This window comes from Pelecanus crispus, chromosome 11 (genome assembly GCF_030463565.1).
Source record: "Pelecanus crispus isolate bPelCri1 chromosome 11, bPelCri1.pri, whole genome shotgun sequence".
Taxonomy (NCBI): Eukaryota; Metazoa; Chordata; class Aves; order Pelecaniformes; family Pelecanidae; genus Pelecanus; species Pelecanus crispus.
Window position 1 is genome coordinate 4,006,823 of NC_134653.1, and position 19,880 is coordinate 4,026,702.

At 39.1% G+C, this 19,880-nt stretch overlaps 1 protein-coding gene across 2 annotated transcripts in view; it reads right to left on the reverse strand.

The window, feature by feature from the left end:
- Positions 1 to 77: 77 nt before the first annotated feature.
- Positions 78 to 19,880, reverse strand: part of USP22 (ubiquitin specific peptidase 22) — a 111,666-nt gene continuing 91,863 nt past the window's right edge. For both annotated transcript variants that reach the window (XM_075718304.1, XM_075718303.1), the window contains 7 exons: positions 13,591 to 13,696; positions 11,755 to 11,913; positions 9,396 to 9,522; positions 6,485 to 6,576; positions 4,943 to 5,005; positions 2,826 to 2,975; positions 78 to 952 (listed from right to left, as the gene is read on the reverse strand). In XM_075718304.1, the coding sequence (XP_075574419.1) occupies positions 910 to 952; positions 2,826 to 2,975; positions 4,943 to 5,005; positions 6,485 to 6,576; positions 9,396 to 9,522; positions 11,755 to 11,913; positions 13,591 to 13,696 (740 nt within the window). In that variant the 3' untranslated portion in view covers positions 78 to 909. The remainder of the gene's footprint in view (positions 953 to 2,825; positions 2,976 to 4,942; positions 5,006 to 6,484; positions 6,577 to 9,395; positions 9,523 to 11,754; positions 11,914 to 13,590; positions 13,697 to 19,880) is intronic.

A 19,880-nucleotide genomic window follows, 5' to 3' on the forward strand; every position in this document is an offset into this window, starting at 1 on the left:
TTCAAACTTATTCACAAGATTTAAAAAAAGAACCAAGACCACTCTTACAGTATAAACACGCCAATTCATTCATTTTTACTGATGGTTGCATTTATGAATTTCATTCTCGTGAAAAAGGGAATAAAAGGAAAAAAATTAAGAAAATAGCTATTTATAGAAAACAAAACAAAAAAGGGCTCAAACAGAAAATAATCTGTGCTGATGCTTTTGATGAGCAGTCCGATGGCATTAAACATTACCTGTGCAAGCAGGCATGCTTGAAAACCTGTCTTAGTACTGTAGCTTCAGTTCCACAATCCAGGATTTCTTTTATGGTTGTTGAAAAAAAAGAGCCTAATAGTTTCATACTGTATTTATTTAATAACTAAAATTCACAAATAAAAAGATACTTGCAAAGTCCTTTAGTTGTGTCATCCCCTCCTCCTCCACTCTACTGCTTTCAGACCCATATGCATAAAAAAATGGGCTTGGATTTTTAATCTTAACTGTTATATGATTGGTCGTTGGAGCTGAAGCACCAAATGGAGAAGATACTTTATGGAGATGAGGGTGTAACTCCTTGCCTTCCCACACACATTTTGGAGGAACATAGGAGACGTACCAGTGCCCGGACTCCTCTGCTCCCATTTCCCCCACCCAGAGCATTCCTTTCATTTTATATTTCCTCTGTTAAGTGACTGACTGTAGCCTCTTTTTTTCCCCCTTTCTGTCCTTGCGGGACTGCATACACGTTGGACATTGTTCATTTCTTACTCCGCCAGGCTTTGATTCAGTGTCAAGTAGGTCCTGTTACAGCTCAGTGCTAGTTGTTTTTTAATGGGTCTTTTCATTTCAGGTAGGTTTGTGTGTCGATTCAGAAGGCTTGCTTATTTTCTTCCTTGTTTATATCTGACAAGCTGCTGGATAAGGCTATTCATACTCCAGGAACTGTTTGTGATAGAACAGCAAATATCTGCAAGAAAGCAGAGGTACAGTTTCAGCTTTCTGCTATGCGTCGGAGCAGATTAGTATTTCCATTGATGCGATGATAAAAAAAAATATGAGTACTATTAATTTTGGTTTTCTTTTCAATTTGAAGTGATTCCAGGGACATGCCAGTTCCCTACAGCAACCATGGATGAGAAGGAGGGAAGCCAGGTGAAATCATTTTACCAGCAACTCAGGAAACTGAACAGTTGCACATCAAACAGTCAAACCCTCTTGTTGTGCAATCATTTAGAACTCGAAAGCTCTGAAGATTGGACCGTGTTGCTGCCCAGACAGGCAGCACCCATTTAACACTATCACGACACAACATGCAACTGAGGGGCTTTAAGATGCAACTGCTGCTTTAGAGTCACATTACCAAAGCATCAGACACTTAGGATTATTGCAAACTGTCTGCCATTTACTGCTACAGAAGCAAAATAAAGAACCAGGCACGGGGTTGAAAACTCAAACAAATCCCAATCAAATCCAACTCAAATATCTAATGTCTCAATCTGTACGCAAATCTGGTGTTTTAATAGGATGAAATTCTTCCTGTCCTTAATTACTTTATGCGTACTGCTAAATAATGGTGCCCAGCCCCGGAGCAGTTACATGTCGGAGGGAAGCGGGCTCATCTCTATGTACTCTTTACACGCCACACACTGGCAGGGTCACTGCACGACTCAGAATGCTTCAAAGCACTTTTGAGACTTTCCAATTATTACCATTCCATCTCACGCCCTATGAAGCTTCCAGTATACAATGCAGATCTACTTAGCGTCAGCCTTTATCTGAACCAGGGAAAATGGATGTGAGCTCAAACCAGCCTTTAATGAGACGGATGGGCAGCAGTTGCGTCGCATACCCTCTCCTCCTTGCCTATGACAGTTTCTTCCACAGACATACCCCATGTGAGGACCAGAGCTAGCCACTTGCTATTGAAGAAAAACAAACTCACTTTTCTGCTGACCTCAAAGCAGAATTTACTTTGTCAAATCATTTAACACTAAAATTCAGATATTATAGATTTTTTTTTTTACTCCCTGAAGTTCAAAAAATGAAAAAATGGGGAAATTCTGTTTAAAAAATTACAAACTGAACATCTGTGCCTGCAGCAATCAATGGAAGTGTCAGGAATAATTAAAACAAGAATGATACAGGCTTATCTTTCCAGTACCAAGTCCATAGTTGAAAATGCAAAATGAAGACTTCAGACTTTAAGTCACCTTGTTCTTGAAATGTATGCTAGTCCCCAATGTTTCCCTCAAGTGAGGAACACCACGATGCTTCCCTTGCAAACTAATGCTCTCTACTCCCAATACCTGGCTAATGCAAATATCTGAAAGCATAATATCAATCTGAAATCAATTTAAAGCCATGAGCTAAGAAACAGCCCATGTTCTATACCTGCCTCCCATACAGCCTTGCCACTCTGGTTCACAATATTTTCTTAATGGCTTTTCTTCAAATCTTTTACAATCATAGTAATCCAAAGGTTCTGCCGACAAAGACTGGATTGTGTAATGGAGGTAAATATTGCTCCTACACCGGACAATCGTATCACTTTGGTTGTCAGAGTCCCTTCCATTAGCAAGCAAGAGTTTGGATATGAGCACCAGTTACAGACACTGCAGAGTCAGCTGATGTCCCTCATCTTTCCCCTCTTCTTCTTACAACAAATCCAGGACTATAAAGCAACATTCTGAAGCACCGATACATACACAGAGAGACACATTAGATATTCACAAAGAGAGAAATTAAGTCTTCTCTATGATGGAAGGGTCTTTTAACTGAAAGTAAGGAAAACCCAAAGGTCAAAGTTTCCCTTCCTTTCCCCTTTCCAGTTCACAACTTACCCTTCACTGTCTAGCACATCCTTAATGCTAGCCTTGGTGATAATGGCATCATCACACTTGAACCACTGGTCCTTGTGCTGCCGGATGAAGCTAGTATAGTGCCCACTCTCCAAGGTTCCCTGGTGATTAACTACTGCAAACAAGGAATACCTGGTACAGAAAAGAGTTAATGAATCAGTGGATCAAAAGGAGAAAAACAACTGACATTTTAGACAGGCAGAAGCTTGTGTTTATAAACACTTACAGAAACAGTAAAGGATCTGATCCATCAATAAAACACCAGCTCCTAAAATTAACTGGGAAGAGGGCATCCTCACCCAGGGAAAAGAACCACATTTTTTCTTTTTCTGTCTTGCTATTACTGCAACACTCCAGTCTGATGACACCTGTCAGCTTTACCAATATTGGCTTCCAAACATTTTTCTTCTAAAATAGATCAATATTGATGCATTCCTGAAGAGGACCACTGATTACCTAGTCTGACCTTCTATTTCCCTGAATTAGTTACTCTAGTGAACCAGAAAAATGCATCTGAGGTATGGGTATGGGGAAGGAGGCAATTTTAAATATAGCTAATCTTAAATATTTCCAGTGATAAATTGCTGTACTGAATAACTGTCCTTAATCTGGGAAGTCTGTACCTATTTTGAAATACTGAATATATCTAGCCTCAACTTCCAGCTTTCAGATGCTGCTGTGCATTTGCCTGCTAGCCTGAAAACTAGCAGCTGCATCTCTGTTCCAAAGAGAAATACTGATAGACTGATCAAGTTGCTCTTAACTTTTTTTTTTTTTTCATTTTCTTTTCTTAAAAAGGAGAAGACTGAAGTCCTTGGCTCTTTTGTTCTAAGGTAAGATTTTGTTTCCAGTCTTAAATATACTTGTGTCTCTTTTTCAAATGTTCTCCATTCTCTTTAACTCTTTCTTAAAATGCTATCCTCAAACTGGGATACAAACACAGCTGTACAGTGGTAAAATAATCTCTCTAATCTCACCTGATATTGTCCTATTTACGTTCAAATTTCACAGAGCTCTTTTGACACTGTGGTGCTGCAACAAGGCACCTATTCAGTTGACTATCTACAGAGCCACTGATGTGTAAAGCCACCCTCTTCCCAGGGGAGTCCTTTAATCCGACTAGGATGGACACCACTCTTCAGTCCTAGATGGGGGATTCTAAGATTGCCCCAGCTGTTTACTGGCATCCAGCTTACTAAGCAGCCCAGATGCCTCTGCTCTCATTACCTCATCCTCTTCATCACCAACAACTTCACCAACTTAAGTCATGTGCAAGCCTCAAAAGTAATCAGTTGTGTCTTCTTTCAAATCTTTGATAACACTATTAAACACCATACATCTAATGATTCAGTCACTATAGGACCACACGTAACGCCTGCCTGGTATCTGCTTGCATGACAACTGCACTAAGACCAGTTAGCCGTTTTTTAAATCTATCTGTTGTGCGATTCCAGTTTCCGAATGAAACTTTTAGTGCCAAATGAAGTGCTTTGAAGAATTTAAATACACTAACACCAGCACATGACCGTAGCAACCAAACTTGTAACCTTATTAAAAAAAAAAAAAAAAAAGATGAGGTTTGTGTGACCATCTCTATTCCCATAAAGGTATGGATGTTGGTTTCAGTTACACTCCCTTTACATTCTCGAGCAAGTCCCGTATCAGCCTGTCATTTATTCTGACTGGAATCAACACCTGACCTAGAGGCCCCAGAAATACTGGGGCCATCTACTTGGGACTTTGAGTGTCAGTGTTGTATAAACTTTCTTTCGGTCCTCTGGAACTCCCTTTGCTATTACAGTAGAAATAGGATTATTTAAAGGAACAACCCATGCCTTTTAATACTGTAACCATAGCTTTTCATTTTGCTCCTAGACTGATTGCTGGAGTTATCACCTTCAGATCTGAAAGTCAGCTGCCACAAACCACGAAAGGGTAGGCAACTGTAGTGAATGAAGCTTTATTCTGCAACAGTTCAGACTTACTGTGCTGTCAAATATGGTAATGCACTTCGCACTGCAGGATATACAGCAGACTGTGTATCTCCTTCTAGAAGCCAACTACCTTTCACAATAGGAGTCATGGAATGTACCACTTACTTATTATCATTGTTTAGACTATCCGTCGGCTGCTGGTATTGCCCGTTCATTCTGCTCTCTTTACTGCAACACACACACACACAAAAATCCAGTCACTTAAAGCAGTGGCTTCCCAAACCAAGGAAATAGGTTGTACATGACACAGCCTGTTTGCTGAATCCAGGTCCTTATTCAAAAGCACAATGCTGCTTAGCAGCAGAGAAGGGCTGCTGATTAGGATGCTAAAGATGCTTTATTTGTTCTCACAGCAATGCTACATAAGAAACACCATTTCTCCTCCCAGTCAAGGCTTCAGTGCTGCAAATACAGATCTGTTTACGTCAAATGTCCTATCCAGAAGGCTTAAAACAGGTTAAGAAAAGATTTGTATTTTAAACCTGGAAAAATATCTAATTACATCAATCCTTTATCCTCTGATGGGTCAATCATCCTGGCTCTGACTTGTAAATTCATTTTGTGTTTTGACAGCAGCAATAGGATTATGCTGTTGATTTCATAGCCGATGAAATTCAGATTACTGAGTTATGCCTGCTGATTATCCCATCTATATTCCATTACGCTTGATACCTTTCATCAGCAGAGCCTGTTCTATCCAGGGAGGATTCACCACAGGGGAACAGGGAAGTCTCAAAATCTCCAGAATATACTGGAATAAACCACCTATTCTTAATATAACACTATTTAACAGAGCTTCAGGGCTCTCCTTTCTCTTCTGGCAGAAGCATCTACTTTTCTCAGAGGGGTGGGGAGGCGGGCACGGGGGCAGGCAAAGCTTGAAATTACTGGTAAAATTTTAGCACCAAACAGAGCCCCTGTATTAAGAGATGCCATGTTTTGGGGCTTTCTGCATTGCTTCAGATATAAATTAAATGTGAATATCCTCTTGTATATTTGAATGGAATACCTGACAAATACTCGTTAACTGAGCGGATTAAATTCCTTTCATAAAGGTATATTTATATGAATGTCATGTCTTTCACAAACCTGGGAGGTGGGAGAACTCTTACTGTCTTACTGTTTCTGTTTAAATACCAATTAGAAATGCTTGTTTTAATCTGGGCTATGTTTTTCTTCTTGCAGCATTCTCTAAACAGAAGTTGAAGGTACAAGACAAAAAAAAACCCCAAATTTGCATGTATGCAGGAATAGAGACTTCAGAAATACTAGGCTAACCTAGCATTAGGTTATGTCTAGTTTGCCTAATTACACAAGATGATAGATGGGTGGGCACTCAGGTGATGGGATCAAAGTCGAGATGGATCTGAGTCTATAAACTTAACATGCAACCAGAAACATAACACACATTAATTAAAAAAATATGTTTAAATATAAAGCCTTTTCTGGCACAGAAAACTCAATAGTTTACCTAAAAATTAGCTTAGAAAAGATGCACATTTCAAGGAGAAGCTTACAGCAGAAGTATCATTATACATACTGTTCTATAACCTTGATTCAAGGATGTTCCATGTTTCATGCTGCACATGTATGAACTGGTAAACAGTTCTGTCCAGGTCTTTGGGGGATTTTGAACTTGGTACACACCTGGAAGCCATGAATGGTGTCATGTCCAGCTCCAGCGGAAATGAGACATACGTAGTGATCTTTCGCCTCAGTTTGGCTGAGTGTTCAAACCGCTGGAGACAAAGTGGAAGAATTTTTTTTTCTTTAGAGAAAGGCTAAGTTTTCCGTCTTTTATAAATATCCTAAGCTTAGGAACAACAACGTGAAAGCATATTAGCAGTCAGTATCCAGGGACAACCCCAGATTTTTTTCTACCAACTATCTGGGCTGGGAACCCTTGTGTAAATGCTAACACATTTCTACCAGGAAAATAAACCACAGTTTGTGGGGGAAAAATACAGTATTAGTTAGATTGTTTACCTTAATATCTATACATACAAACTTATTCCCAACTGACATTAAGAAAAAAAATATATTAAACAGAGAGAGCACACATAGCCTTTACCCAAAACTGTTCATTGGTACTACGCATTATTCAAATACATGGCTGCTGCCTACACTAGCACACAAAACTGGTGACAATGAGAGCTTGCCATCAGATTCACACACTTAAATCCACCCATCCAATCATCTCAAGTGACAGGAGTCAAGCCTACACAGGAATACCAATTCAAATTAAGGCAAAAAATGGAATATGATAATAAAAAAAGTCTCGTCCCTCCGCCAAAAGGAGCCTGCAATACCCACTATCCTCTCCTCATCTTCTCGATTGAGCATTAAATGGAAACAGGAACAAATACCAGAAAGAGATGAATGAGTTTCTATTTAAAGGCAGCTTCTCTCCCCATTTCTCAGAAATTCCGCTCTATTTACACTTCAAGTTAATTATTTTCCAATTGTGGTGCCATAACAATTCCCTAGCAACAGATCCAGACGTGAAGAGCCGAGACTGCTGTAATTCTTATCTTTTGTGTTTCTTTTTTACTTTAACACGTGAAATAAAATTTGCATTTTGCATAGACAGGACAACACAATCACTTTGGAAAAGTAATTTATTTAAAAAAAAAAATCTTCAGTCATTTTGGATAACGCAAATACTGAACTGAGTGTAGGAAAGGCATTGAGCACATTCACATTGCCTTGCCCAAAGAGCAGAATCACCTAGGTATACCTCGCCAACTACTCTGCAATAATACAATAAAATAAAAACAAGAGCCCAACACCCCCAAAACTCCACCCAAAAGCCAAGCAGCCAGCCAAGCACTCCTCAAACCTCAAGTCAATCGTGCGAGAATGCTCTTTGGGAAGACCACGAACAGCCAAAGAAGAACAAAGGAACTGTGCTATTATCTATTCCAGTCAGGCTAATATCTTCAGCATGTAACATTGCATATCATCTTGGTTAATACTCAAGATGCAACTGAAGAACTGCTGGTATATGGGGGTGAACATCTGAAGGCATGATTCTCCCCAACAGCCTGAAAAGGCCTGTAAATTACAGCAGAGGGAATTCTTTCCACCTGTAACACCTTTTTCCAGTAGAAAGCAGAATCAATCTTTCCTCACGAATACAGACCTTCCCGTGGCATTCTGTTTTCATGTCAAAATCTCTGCATTTCATTAACAAGCTTCTGTACAAGCCAGATTTTGAAAATAAATTTTAAATCGCTGCTACGCTGAATATGGAGTTGTTAGGTAATTTAACAATTCCAAACTACAATTCCGTGACTTGCTCAGTGAGACCATGACACTGTAGTTACACAGATTATTAGATTTTCCAGTATGAACGTACTGACCTAGGTTAGAGGGCTACTGGAAAATAAACCAGAAAAACTGCCTGCACGCTAGAGTGAAGTTCAGCACACACTTTGCCAGGATGGCTACAAGATAAAAGGTCTAATTCCAACAACTACTAAAGTTACTCAGGTGTTTTACCAATGTTCAAAGCCTAGAAACCATGTAAGAATTGAACAACTGAACGAAGTATCTAGAGCAAAAGGCTGGAGCGCGTGTTCTTTCAATTCACCGCTCCCCAACTGGAAAGAGAAGCGATACAAGCCTTCATTTGTACACAGCATACAGGCTACTGTTTTAAAATCTCTTTCCAGTCACCACGGTGGTTGGTAAAATGCTGCTTTTCTTTATGTAGCTTATGGGACATTAGTATCACCATCAGACAAGCAGTTTCTTGAAACACTGGTCAGAGTAAGAGCTAAGGCCAGTGATCGTCCGTTACTGCCTAGCAATGAGAGGACGTTGTCATTCTGTCCCAGGAAACACTCAAGACCTTAGAGGTCTGCATCTGAAAAGCTCAACCAGATCAAAGATGCAGTTAAATTACTATGGTGGCTGCTTCTACAAAAGCCTGTGGCACTGCTTTTCAAAGACCCTTTGCCTCTTGACACAGAATGACCTTCATCTTCTGCAACAGCTGCCTACTTTGCACCATAGTCATACCCTTTATATTTAAGACATAAATTGTACAGAACTAAACTATGTGAAGGCACCAACTATGACATTATCTCCCATCATTGCATCTGACATACTCTGGATTGGAAATGTTGAAAACTATATCACAGTTGGGAATATACAAGAAGCCTTCTCCATTGTACCCAATAACTTTTTCATGCTTTTTTCTTCAACACAGAGTTCCTCTGTGGCATTCTTCCAGTAGAAGTGTAGGGTAAAAATTTTACTATGCAGGATGAGTAAGTGTTATTGGAGATTGGTTTCTACGCTGGTTCAGGTATCATACTAGCCTTCCATTTTGTTTCTAGATGCTGATTAGTTAGGTTCCCACAGACACACTGCAAAGCTACATTATAGATAATGTAATACTCTCTTAACAGAAAGTCTAGTTGGGCATGCAAGCTGTTCTTTATATTAATTTACATCACAGAAGACTAGTCAGTGAAAGTATGTCCAGGAATTTAGCCCATCCTCTGAGAGAGGAATACATGTCCTCTGCTCTGTCTGCCTCCTGTGAACTTACTTTGAGATGAAAACAGGCCACAATGGGTAACTTCTTCATAGTGAGTTGTTTGGTAGATTCCTGGTAGCTATGGCAACCACTACATTTGATTTTGGCACTGCTTCCTAGATGTTCTGGCCTTGTAAACCTGAAAAAATATTAAAAAGCAAAGGGATGCACAAAGTGATCAGATGATCTTCCACACATGCTGAAAACTCTTCTTTTACTTTTACTTGTGGGTCACTGGCACCGTAAGAGAGAGTTCAAGGCTTTTAGCTGTCATTTTGAAAAAAACCCAACACCTATAATAAGGTAACCCACTATGGTTCAGATATCCAAATCTGACATTTATCATTGCTCTACTTGGGAACATTGTACTGAAATGCATCAGTGTCTGAGAAAGGAGCTAAATGTTAGTTCATCTACAACAGGACAGCTGATTTTCATACAGAAAGCAAAGACCTTTTGTTTTCAAACCCAAAAACATTGATATGGAAGTTCCGAAGCAAGCTGACACAACTTCTGTGCTCAGCTGCGTGCTAGTCTGCAGGACACTCTTCTAGCTTGTAGCCCTCCAGGGCAAGGATCAAAGCTCTGAGATGGAAAGGGCTGTAAACACGAAGTTCTTTTCAAAATACAGATATCTTCCAAGAAACCGCAAGTGTTGACAACTAGAAAAATCTCTTTCAAAATTTTCAGACAGAACTGCTCAAGGGAGCTATAGGAAGAGACCATTACAGAATAGGGAACTGCTTATAGAAAATATACTACCTCTATGTTCTCACAACACACTAAAGGAAAATATCTCTCACTTTTTCAGAAACTGTCAGCACAGGAAAAGCTTGGAGGATGGACTGCTAAGTCTTTTCCTCCAAGTTTAGACTTCCACGGGGCAAATAAATCATCTCCCCAGAGGCTGCTTTACAACTAGGATTTTTGAGATGAAATATTTTGAAATGTAATCGAACATTTTACATTAATGCATACACTAAGCACGTGAGGGCAACATGGTATTAGCTCATCACTAACCCCACCTTGTCTCATTCAGTTCATGGCCAATGTAGCCTCCAGCATTAAATGATCGTCACAGCCTCCTGGTCTACCCTCTTGTTTGATTAACAAGATTTCCTTTACCTAGCCTATGTACCACCATTCTCTGGGTTTGTTTTTGGTTTTTGATTCTCCCCTCCTTCTCTCAAGTCTGTAAAAAGGCTTATAAATTTGTTGTTCTTGTTGTTAGGAGTGCCTACATATTTCTGGGTTTTGTCATATTCCTGCTCAATCCTTCCTTCTGCAAGCCAGCTTCAAGTTGCATGGCCACACTGGTTGACATGAAGTTACACACCTTCCTTGTTTGAATCTAATATTCAACCCACTTGCTAATTTTTTGGTAAAAACCTAGACCCATCCTCTTTATCCATTAGAGTTCAACTTCTTTCCCAAATCCATACTCTCTGAGGGTATCTCTGAAGCTGGATGTTTCTTCCTTCCCCATCATCATCTCTGTCTGATTCTACTAATCCCCATGTTGAAGAAAATCACAAAAATTTCACCGGTTTTGCCTCTTGATGCATTCCTGCATCAGCAATTTCTCATTTGTACCAATTCCCTTGTTTTCTTAAAATTATTGATCTTAAAAGTATCAAGAAGGTTAGAAATCAGATGTCAGAGGCTATAAGTTTTTATTTCAGGAGGATTAGCTTTGCCCCAGGCTACAGGAAATCTCTTCCTCAGACAAATATCTTTGACAAATATCTGCATTTGCCACAAGAGAATGACTTTCAGATCTGCTAAAAGATCCAAGTTAACTGTATATGAAGCCATGACATTCTCTCCAGCTACCTGTTTCCAAGAAACCTAAGTTTCCTGCTCAGAATTATCTTTTCTTTTTGAAAGCTCCATTCCTTTAATTCTTAATGCCATCCCCACAGCTAAGCTGGTAGTAGCTGACCCTCAGCTCTGCTTAGAGCAAAAATCAGATTTGTACTTGGTGTTATAATTTAGACAAATATTAAACGCATTGTGAACTCTTTTTATGTGTTTGCTTAGCTGACACAACCAAGAACATGGAGACAGACACTAGTGGTTTTGATCATTTAAAAACCACATTGCCTGGCAGCAGCCAGTGTAAAATTTATTTTCTTTTTGCATCGTACGGTAACTGGTTTTGATTGCTTATTGTTAGGCCTACTGTTGCCCTGAGCCTTCTTTGCCTTCTCACTTTATCTTATGCAAAAACCTAAAATATGTATAAAAATGCTGTTTGGGGATAATGCCATGACAAAGCATCACTTACTCCCATTGTTCAGTGCCACCTGGAGAACAGAATGAAGCCAAATTCTTTTCACCCTGCCAAAAATTTACTTCTTTCATTCCATACCTTCGCAAGCAGTCTGTGAGAGTGGTGGTGCCTGATACATGGCTTTCCCCATTTACGACACTGCCATCACTCCCCGGACTTAGTGGCCAGAACGGGGTGGAGGAGCCTGGCAAATCCAAACTGATGTCCCAAAATGGGTCTATCGTTGTGGAAACGCCACTATGAAAAAGAAAGCAGTTTAATACACGTTAAAGAAAGTAAAATTACAGTCTCTCTCACTTTAGAGTGCACACCAGATACTCGCTTTTAAGAGCTATGGGATCTACATCACCCCTAGAGGGCACTCCAAGATGACAGAAAATATAGTTGCTCCAGAGAGTTTTCCCACACCCGATCGTTTTTCTGAATATTTAAAAGCTGTATGTTTTAAAAAAAAACGTATGTGATGTACTAAATGCAAAATACATGTATTTAATACATTCTCCCACTCACCGGAGCCCTGCGACTCAAAGTGAACAAGCAGGGTTACTCAGAGATAGAGGTCCTGGTCATACTGCTGACCAGTATAAACCAGCTAACATCTATGATGATGGCTACGTGCAATCCAACTAGTTTAGAGGCATGGTTCTCTGGTCAAGACATGGAAGATGGTGCTTAAGGCTACTTCGATAAAGAGAACGCGAAATTCTTTTGCTATACAGTGCTGCGCTGAATTGAGCTTTGCAGTTCATATTAGCATCTCCTACAGCATTTGGAATTTGAGAGGCCAAAGAATGACTGCATCAAGAAGTAGCGTATGTTCTCAATCAGATTTCTCTACAAGACAGCTGAAGAGGTAGACTATGGAAAAAGCTTCTCAAAATTTTAACTTGTATTGACGCAAATTTTTTCTTCCAGTGTTTACATGTTTAAGAGAACTCCAGAACTTCAGGGGTCTAAGCTCCTAGTTTGGAAGCATCTTCCGTTTGTACTCATTATGCTTATTTTTCGAGTTCTCTCTTCCGCTAAAATTAGTGTCTTTCACTCTGCAATCTCATTAAGCCTACAATATTCTGCCTTTTCTCCAGCTTCATTTGTGCAAAAGTTGTCAATTCTCAAAAGAAAACTTCTTGTTAAAGTTTCATCAATGCTAATATCGTGTCATAACACATCAAGCTTTTATTATCATATAAGGATTCTGTGGCTCTACAAGGCAAAGAACAAAATTTCATACATTTTCCTTACAGTAAATCCTCTGCAAATCTCTCCAGGAAACTGAGAATAAAAGCCGATTCAAACAAGCACAGCACAACAGTCCTTCTGCAGGGCAGCGTGAGTAATTATAAAGAATGCAAGACAGAACAAAAAACAAGAACTCTGACTTCTGCACTATGGCAACACCAAACATCTTGAAAGAGAAGTCAACTTGCTGCAGTACACAGAGTACAACAACAAATACATTTTTCCTTACTCTTGTGAAATATTCACTTGCTGGTACCTGAGATTACATCAGTATCAGCCTCTTTGAAACCTCTCCTGATGATACGTGAGGCTCCTAACTGAAGTAAAATATGGTGGCATTATCAGAACTTTGTTCAAATGTAGTGGCAATTACAGGCTTTCAAAACCAAAGAGATCTTGGAAGTCTTTTCCTCATGAACTTGGAAAAGAGCAACCTTTTACAAATTAGGAAAAAGTTTATGTCCATAAGCCTGTGGTACTTTCCAGGTAGCTTTTTTGGTATGTCTTCTTATGACGGTTAACTAGTAATTGATTGCATTTAGCTGATGCTGTATTTAAACAGTTCTTGTCTTGCTGCAATTTTGCTGGTATTTTATTGGTATTCAAGAAAGAAAAGATTCAGTACACTGTTGCACTGGCGGGTGTACAGCTTCAAATCAGAAAAAAATTACTTACTGGCAGACTTGACAGGTAACATCAGACTGCAGTCCGCCTGTGAAGATTTGGTCTATGATGCAGTTACAGTGGTTGGGGTTGTTGGCCTTCTTCCCATTATCATCACCTGGAGGAATGCAAACACAAACTCAGAAGTCAAAAATCCTCCTAGGGAACAATGGTTTGTCTTGGACGGTGTCTCCAGTAACTTTTTACAACACAAATTTATGAACGTACTGCAAGTTCACATAGACAATATGGAACCCTGAAAATGTTGTGCATTAAAGAAAAAGAAGGAAACAAGAAAAGAACTCCTAGCAAAATACAGAACATAATCAGAGGGTGACTAAACGCAGTTAACTCCTGTAGAGGTGAAGCTTCAAGCCGTATCAGCTGTCAGCCAACCCCTTTTTCACAGTATAGCCCTACCCTCCTTTACAGAGATTTGCTTTGCACTATCTGGTCCAAAGATCAGTTCCTAAGATGGGGAGTTGCCAAGGTGGTTCATGAAAAAGACCATTTCAACTTCACTTAGAGGGCCACTGTGCAACATTTGTATCTAAACAAACGGCCGGCTCTTTACCACAGAAGCACTAATTTCTGCTTAGGCAGAGTATTCAATAGCACATTACTTTCCCAAATGAACGCAGAGAAGAAACGTCAGCAGATGCTACTTTTTAATTCTATCTCAGTCAACTTCTGAGAGCAGAGCGAGGGGAGGAGGTTTGTTAAGACCCATTAGCTTCCAGCCTGCTGTCTGCATCCTGTCCTTTCAACATAAACATGTACCTTCCGTTCAAGTTTTCACCAGGGAGAAAATGAAAGATGTCCTTATCTGAAGTGGGAAGATAAGTGCTGTGTCTTCCTCCAGCTTCTTCAGAGACATGGCAATCCTCTAAGTTCCCAAGGGGCACAATGAACGCACGCATACCGATCTTTTAGGCGTTATAAACCGTCATTGCAGGTCTCAGGAGCACAGCAATTCATTTTTACAATTTGAGTGCTGAGGTTAGGCCAATTCAGCTTTCTTAGACTAACCAGAGCATTAAATAACCAAAAAAATTCTTGGCACAGTTCTCAGCTTTAAAGCGTACTTCCTTCCATTCCCCATAGGTGAACTAGGAGTGATAACCCTTTTTCCTTGATTTCCAAGACTGTACTGCTTATTTCCTTGTGTAGGATAGATGCAGTTGGTTTGCTTTGTAACTAGAGATGCACATACAAACTATTTCACAGCACCAGCTAATTATTGTTTTGTAAAGTACATCTTAAGATGTCTTCCAATCTCCTACAACAGAAACTGCTAAGACAGAATCAAGTTTTGCCAGATTTCCTAGTATCTTTAACTTACTAGGAAGTATTTCAGTTTCAGAAATTAAATACTAAGATGCTGACTCCTCAAATCAGAGCTATTACTCAAAAATAATTAATTTCTAGTCAAGCATGTCAAAAACACACCCAAAGAAACTAAAAGCATAGGGAAAAAACCCACCACATTTCTTTTGTCTAAGGTGCTCTAGCTGGAGCCTTCTTGCAGCAGAAAGGAATGAGATTCCCCCCCAATGAAGCCTTAGAAGTGTGGAGGAAAATATTATATAAACTGACAAAGCTTCCACCTGATACTAAGTGTGGAAAAGCAGACATAGGTGATACCTACTAAGCTGCACTGGGCCACTTCAGTTAATTAGTTCCTCAATGCCTCAGAAAAGCTCTCACTCGGCTGCCTGCTTTAGCAACTTTTGTTTGAATTCTGAAGAAAAGCATATTGTTTCCTTAAAACGGCTCTTGAACAAAGTGCTCTAAAATTAGATTTCAAATGAACAAGGTTCAAGTTGGGGGTTATCAGACCCAGTCTCGGGCATTCCTTGATGGGAATTTCAGCTAAATCGGACTGAACTCAAGATCTTTTTAAGGTCTCAATTATGCTAAGCTAATGAATAGCGCATACAGTATAGAGACTGTACAAGACATTCTTCACCTCTAGAGAAAGACCACTTATAAGCTTTAAAGACTACATGTGGATTTTCAAAAAAGAATTTAATGGTTTTTATCCTTGTTTTTAGAACTCCACTTATTCTTTTTAAAGAAACAACATGCAACTGCCACATCCCTGTAATCTCACCATTTGAAACATTATCTCCCTCTGTTTTGCTTCAAGGGGGCAGAAGCAGAGAAACAGCGTCTAGAGATTTTCACTGGACCACAGGTAACATCCCTGTCGGACACCTTTAATAGACAGCCATTTCCGCCTACGGGAGAGAACGAATACTCCCTTTTCAATTATACAAGTCAATTAGGATCAGTGACGACAGGGTCTCAAAAGAATATCCTGCGAGCTTGTACCCAGCAAAACAGAAGGGCATTACCCACTCAACATTATTTCCCATGACATTTGGTTAGAGAAGAGGGGAAAAAAAAAAAGTAAGATTACCACCTACTCACACTTGTCAATATGTAACAGATGCTGAGAGGAGGTATATTATGCAGCTGAGAACTAGAAGCTGCTAGATTGTTGTGCTCAAGTTAAGGTTCCCTTCGACATTTCTGTCTTACAAAGTAGGCCGTAGTTTCATACATTTTTGTTTTTAAAGCTGGTCATAATTCCCACTAGGGAAATCATCAGCTTCTTGTAAGAGATTGGTCAGCACAAGACTAAAACGAAAACCTGAAAATACATCAACGTATACACTAATGTAATCATGAGAATGACAGAAAATTGAGTTTAGAGGTTTGGATTAAAATTAATTGCAACTCTTTTAAAAAAAACCCAGAAGTTACTACTGCTTCTGTGCAATAACTAAGCATATTAACTTGTGTTCAAATATATATATGCATTTAATATACTACTAAAGGTAGATCATATGTAACAACTGTAAGAACAGCTATAGATTAGTTTTTAACATTGCTTTTGGTTTTGAAATAAAAATAAAGAAGTTTTGCCTCCAACTTCCATTATATGTTTTAAATGAGAAAAAGGAATTAAAAAATTGCCAGATTTTAAAAGGGGCATTTATCAAAGCAAGACATTAAGGTAAACTTTTCTGCTTTACTTTGGCCCCCAGTGTTCTGAACCTGTGCTTGTTATTCTTTATGACAAAGCAGCATACACATAAATGTATATGGATCATAGCAGATGACATGTTTTGCAAGCATATGCTTTATCAGTTCCTAAGAATATCGTGCAGAATTCACAGAGCAGGGTAGTGTTTTACTCCCAAATCTCAGCACAGTATTCTTTTTCTGTCATGACACCTAGCACCAGGCTTCAAATTCGCTTTGTAGCAGTCCTTGTTAAAGATGGATGCAAAGTGCTTCACAAAAACCAGCTAAATGAGGAATAATCAGCTTTAAAGTACTACTCTCTTTTTGTTAGACAACTGAGTAACGTTGGCTGAAAAAAATGCAGGACTTCAAATTTTTTTATCTTGCTTTTGGACCCTTTGTGTACAAATGCCCATCTGTGCCACTCTCTGCTGCTTGATTATTGTTCCTCTTGCAATAAATAAATAAACAAACCAACCCCCCAGCTAGCGATTTCACTGCACTGAATAGTAACTTTTGAATTGCAGTCTTGCTCCATACAAGAAAATAACAACTCCAGTTAAGATTCTCCAAGTTTGAACAAGTCCGAGACAAAGTTAGTAAACTACAAAGTGTTTGGATGATTTGAACCTCACTGTCATGGGAGTTTGCAGAATTAGAACCCTGAATTTCTTCCAGAGCGCTGGTAATTAAGATGTATCTGTCATGTTGACTAAAAGCTGACCTAATGCTTTACACACTAGGCAGAAATGCCATTAATTACATTTCTCTAACAAATGAGGAGCCCTGGAACTCCTGAAGGATCCCACGTGAAGAGCAGGGTATACTTTGTACTTGTTCTTCATAGAAGAGTCTAAGAAAACATGCAAGAAGTACCAGATCAATGTCTGATCCTTTTCAGCATCTTCTATAATTCAAACATATCCAGAGACCGAAAATCAAAGTTGTCATGCATCTTAAAGATCAAAGTCAATACATGCCAAAGTCCAGGTGAATGGTTAGACTTTAGTACAAAGAATGTGGCCATGACCTACACAGCAAGGCTGTTTATAGCATTACTCTGGTGAAGAACCTAATACCTGATTTAGAGTAAGCTCTGAATCTCATTTGGAAGCTTTTGTGGCGAGGACCACAAATGCCAACGTACAATCACACTACAGAACTCGGAGCATTATCAAACCAGCAAGAGATACCAGAATAGCACAAAATGCAGGTACAACTTGAGATGTCATTTATAGTAGCAATGCTAGAAAAAGAATCCAAGAAAGCTCTTGCTTTTTTAGCTGGAGTATGCATTTAAGGACAGACCTTGTGCACACTTTGGGTGAATGGTAGAGAAAGAGGAGTAAATAACAGCTTGGCATTTTTTTTTTCCCCACCAAACTACTACTTTCCAGTTAGTCCATCTTTCTCCAGCTGTTGGAATGAATAGCGACACATAGGCCTGACAGACTAGATTCCTTTTATTCAGAAACATTTTATATTACTCTAGGCAACATATTTGAGCCCTGTTAAGTGTTCCGAATGTGCCCTGCACCGATGCCACAGCTCAACACAACAATGCTAGCACAGGGAGAGCTATCACCCTGAGGCATGATTTACACGGGGGATCATACAGGTATCCTGGGCTTCCAAAACTTCACAGATGCCACTAAAACGAAGTATATATTCAACCAGCATTAAAACAAACAACTGCATGGGCCAGCCCATATATGAATCTCAGGGCAGTTAATTTTATGCTTCTTACAATGCAGTATTGCAAAACTTATCTTCAAATGCACATCAAAATCATATATTTTTCCTAATTTAGGCAATGACAGATACCAATAACAAGCATTCACAGCCTTCTCTGACTTGCATTAGGACACTTCCTAGAAAGCAGAGTGAATGGAATGGAAAAGGGATAAATGACCAATGTCAGCCAAACAAACGTCACTGGATATTTATACAGTTCTTAGCATAAGGAACACTAATTTACTTTGGTGCCTGAAGCCTTGGCGATCATGAATAACGTCCAAAAGCTAGGGCTTTTGGACAAAATTTTCCCCATACTTTCTTTCACTTCACTGTGTGTTAATTGTAGAACTTGATTACTATTGACTGGAAGCTTTAAAAGCTTTTTTGATTCAGTAAAATAAATATTCCATATCGGCAGGGGAGTCATTATTTGTTTATTGTTGCTTTAGGACATATTCTCACTATTAGCAATATTATTTTTTACATATGTATACTTCACATGTGTGTGTGTGTATGTGTGTGTCTGTGTGCATAAGCAAGTATATAAGTGGGAAAACTTTTTCATTACATAGCAAACTAGTTCATTCCAAAAGTGGTTTATCATGACCATACTTGAAATTCTGGTTTAGATGAACTGGTTTGGTTCCCACACAACTGCTCAACCACTTCTTTTTAATTACCTTGATGTGGTATAGATTATTTACCGTAATTTAATAAAAGTCTGTTTCTCCAGAAACAGAAATTTAAAGACGTGGGTGCACAGATGTCAACGATCTAGCACTAATGCCTTCCCACTAGCAGCACTGTAACAGCTCAGTTATGTCCATGCAAGTAGCTCAAACTTAAGGATGTCCATTAAATAACTGAATTTCAGTCCTTGTATTGAATGCAAATGCTACCTTTGCCACAACCCAAAAAGCTCAGTACAAAATTAGGTGCAAAACCCCCTAATTCAATTCAAGCTGGCTGAAACCTTTATGAAACTTGATACCAATTCAGAAGTCAATGTTTTCAACACATCTGTGGTATCCAATCAGTAGTAAAAAAAAATCCACACACATGCACATGCTCTTTCCAAAGAACGTCTAGCATACAATTTTTTCAAAGTTTTAGGACAGATCACAGTTTCATTTTCATTCGTCCGGAGAGGCCAAATAGAACCACAAATAAAGAAACTGTTGAGAAAGCTTGATTTTGTTGGTAATTGCAGAAGATACATGAGATAGATTCTTCATTTAAAGCCAAACCACACTTTAAAAAAAAGTATTTTCAGATTCTTTATCAGTTTTGAAAAGAGTGCAGGGACTTCTACTGTTGCAAGTTTTTTTCTTCACAATTCTGAGAAGAAAATATTCCTCCTTCATGAACCAATTGGGAAGTATAGAAGGAATATGAACATCATTTTATAGCAAAGATGATGAAAATGCTTCAAGATTTGTTAGGTCAGTGGTTCAGAAAGTTTACAGGAACCATGAATTGTTTCTGTTTGCAGCTGAGTTTATTCAGTGTTAAGAAGTGAGAGGTCAGTATTT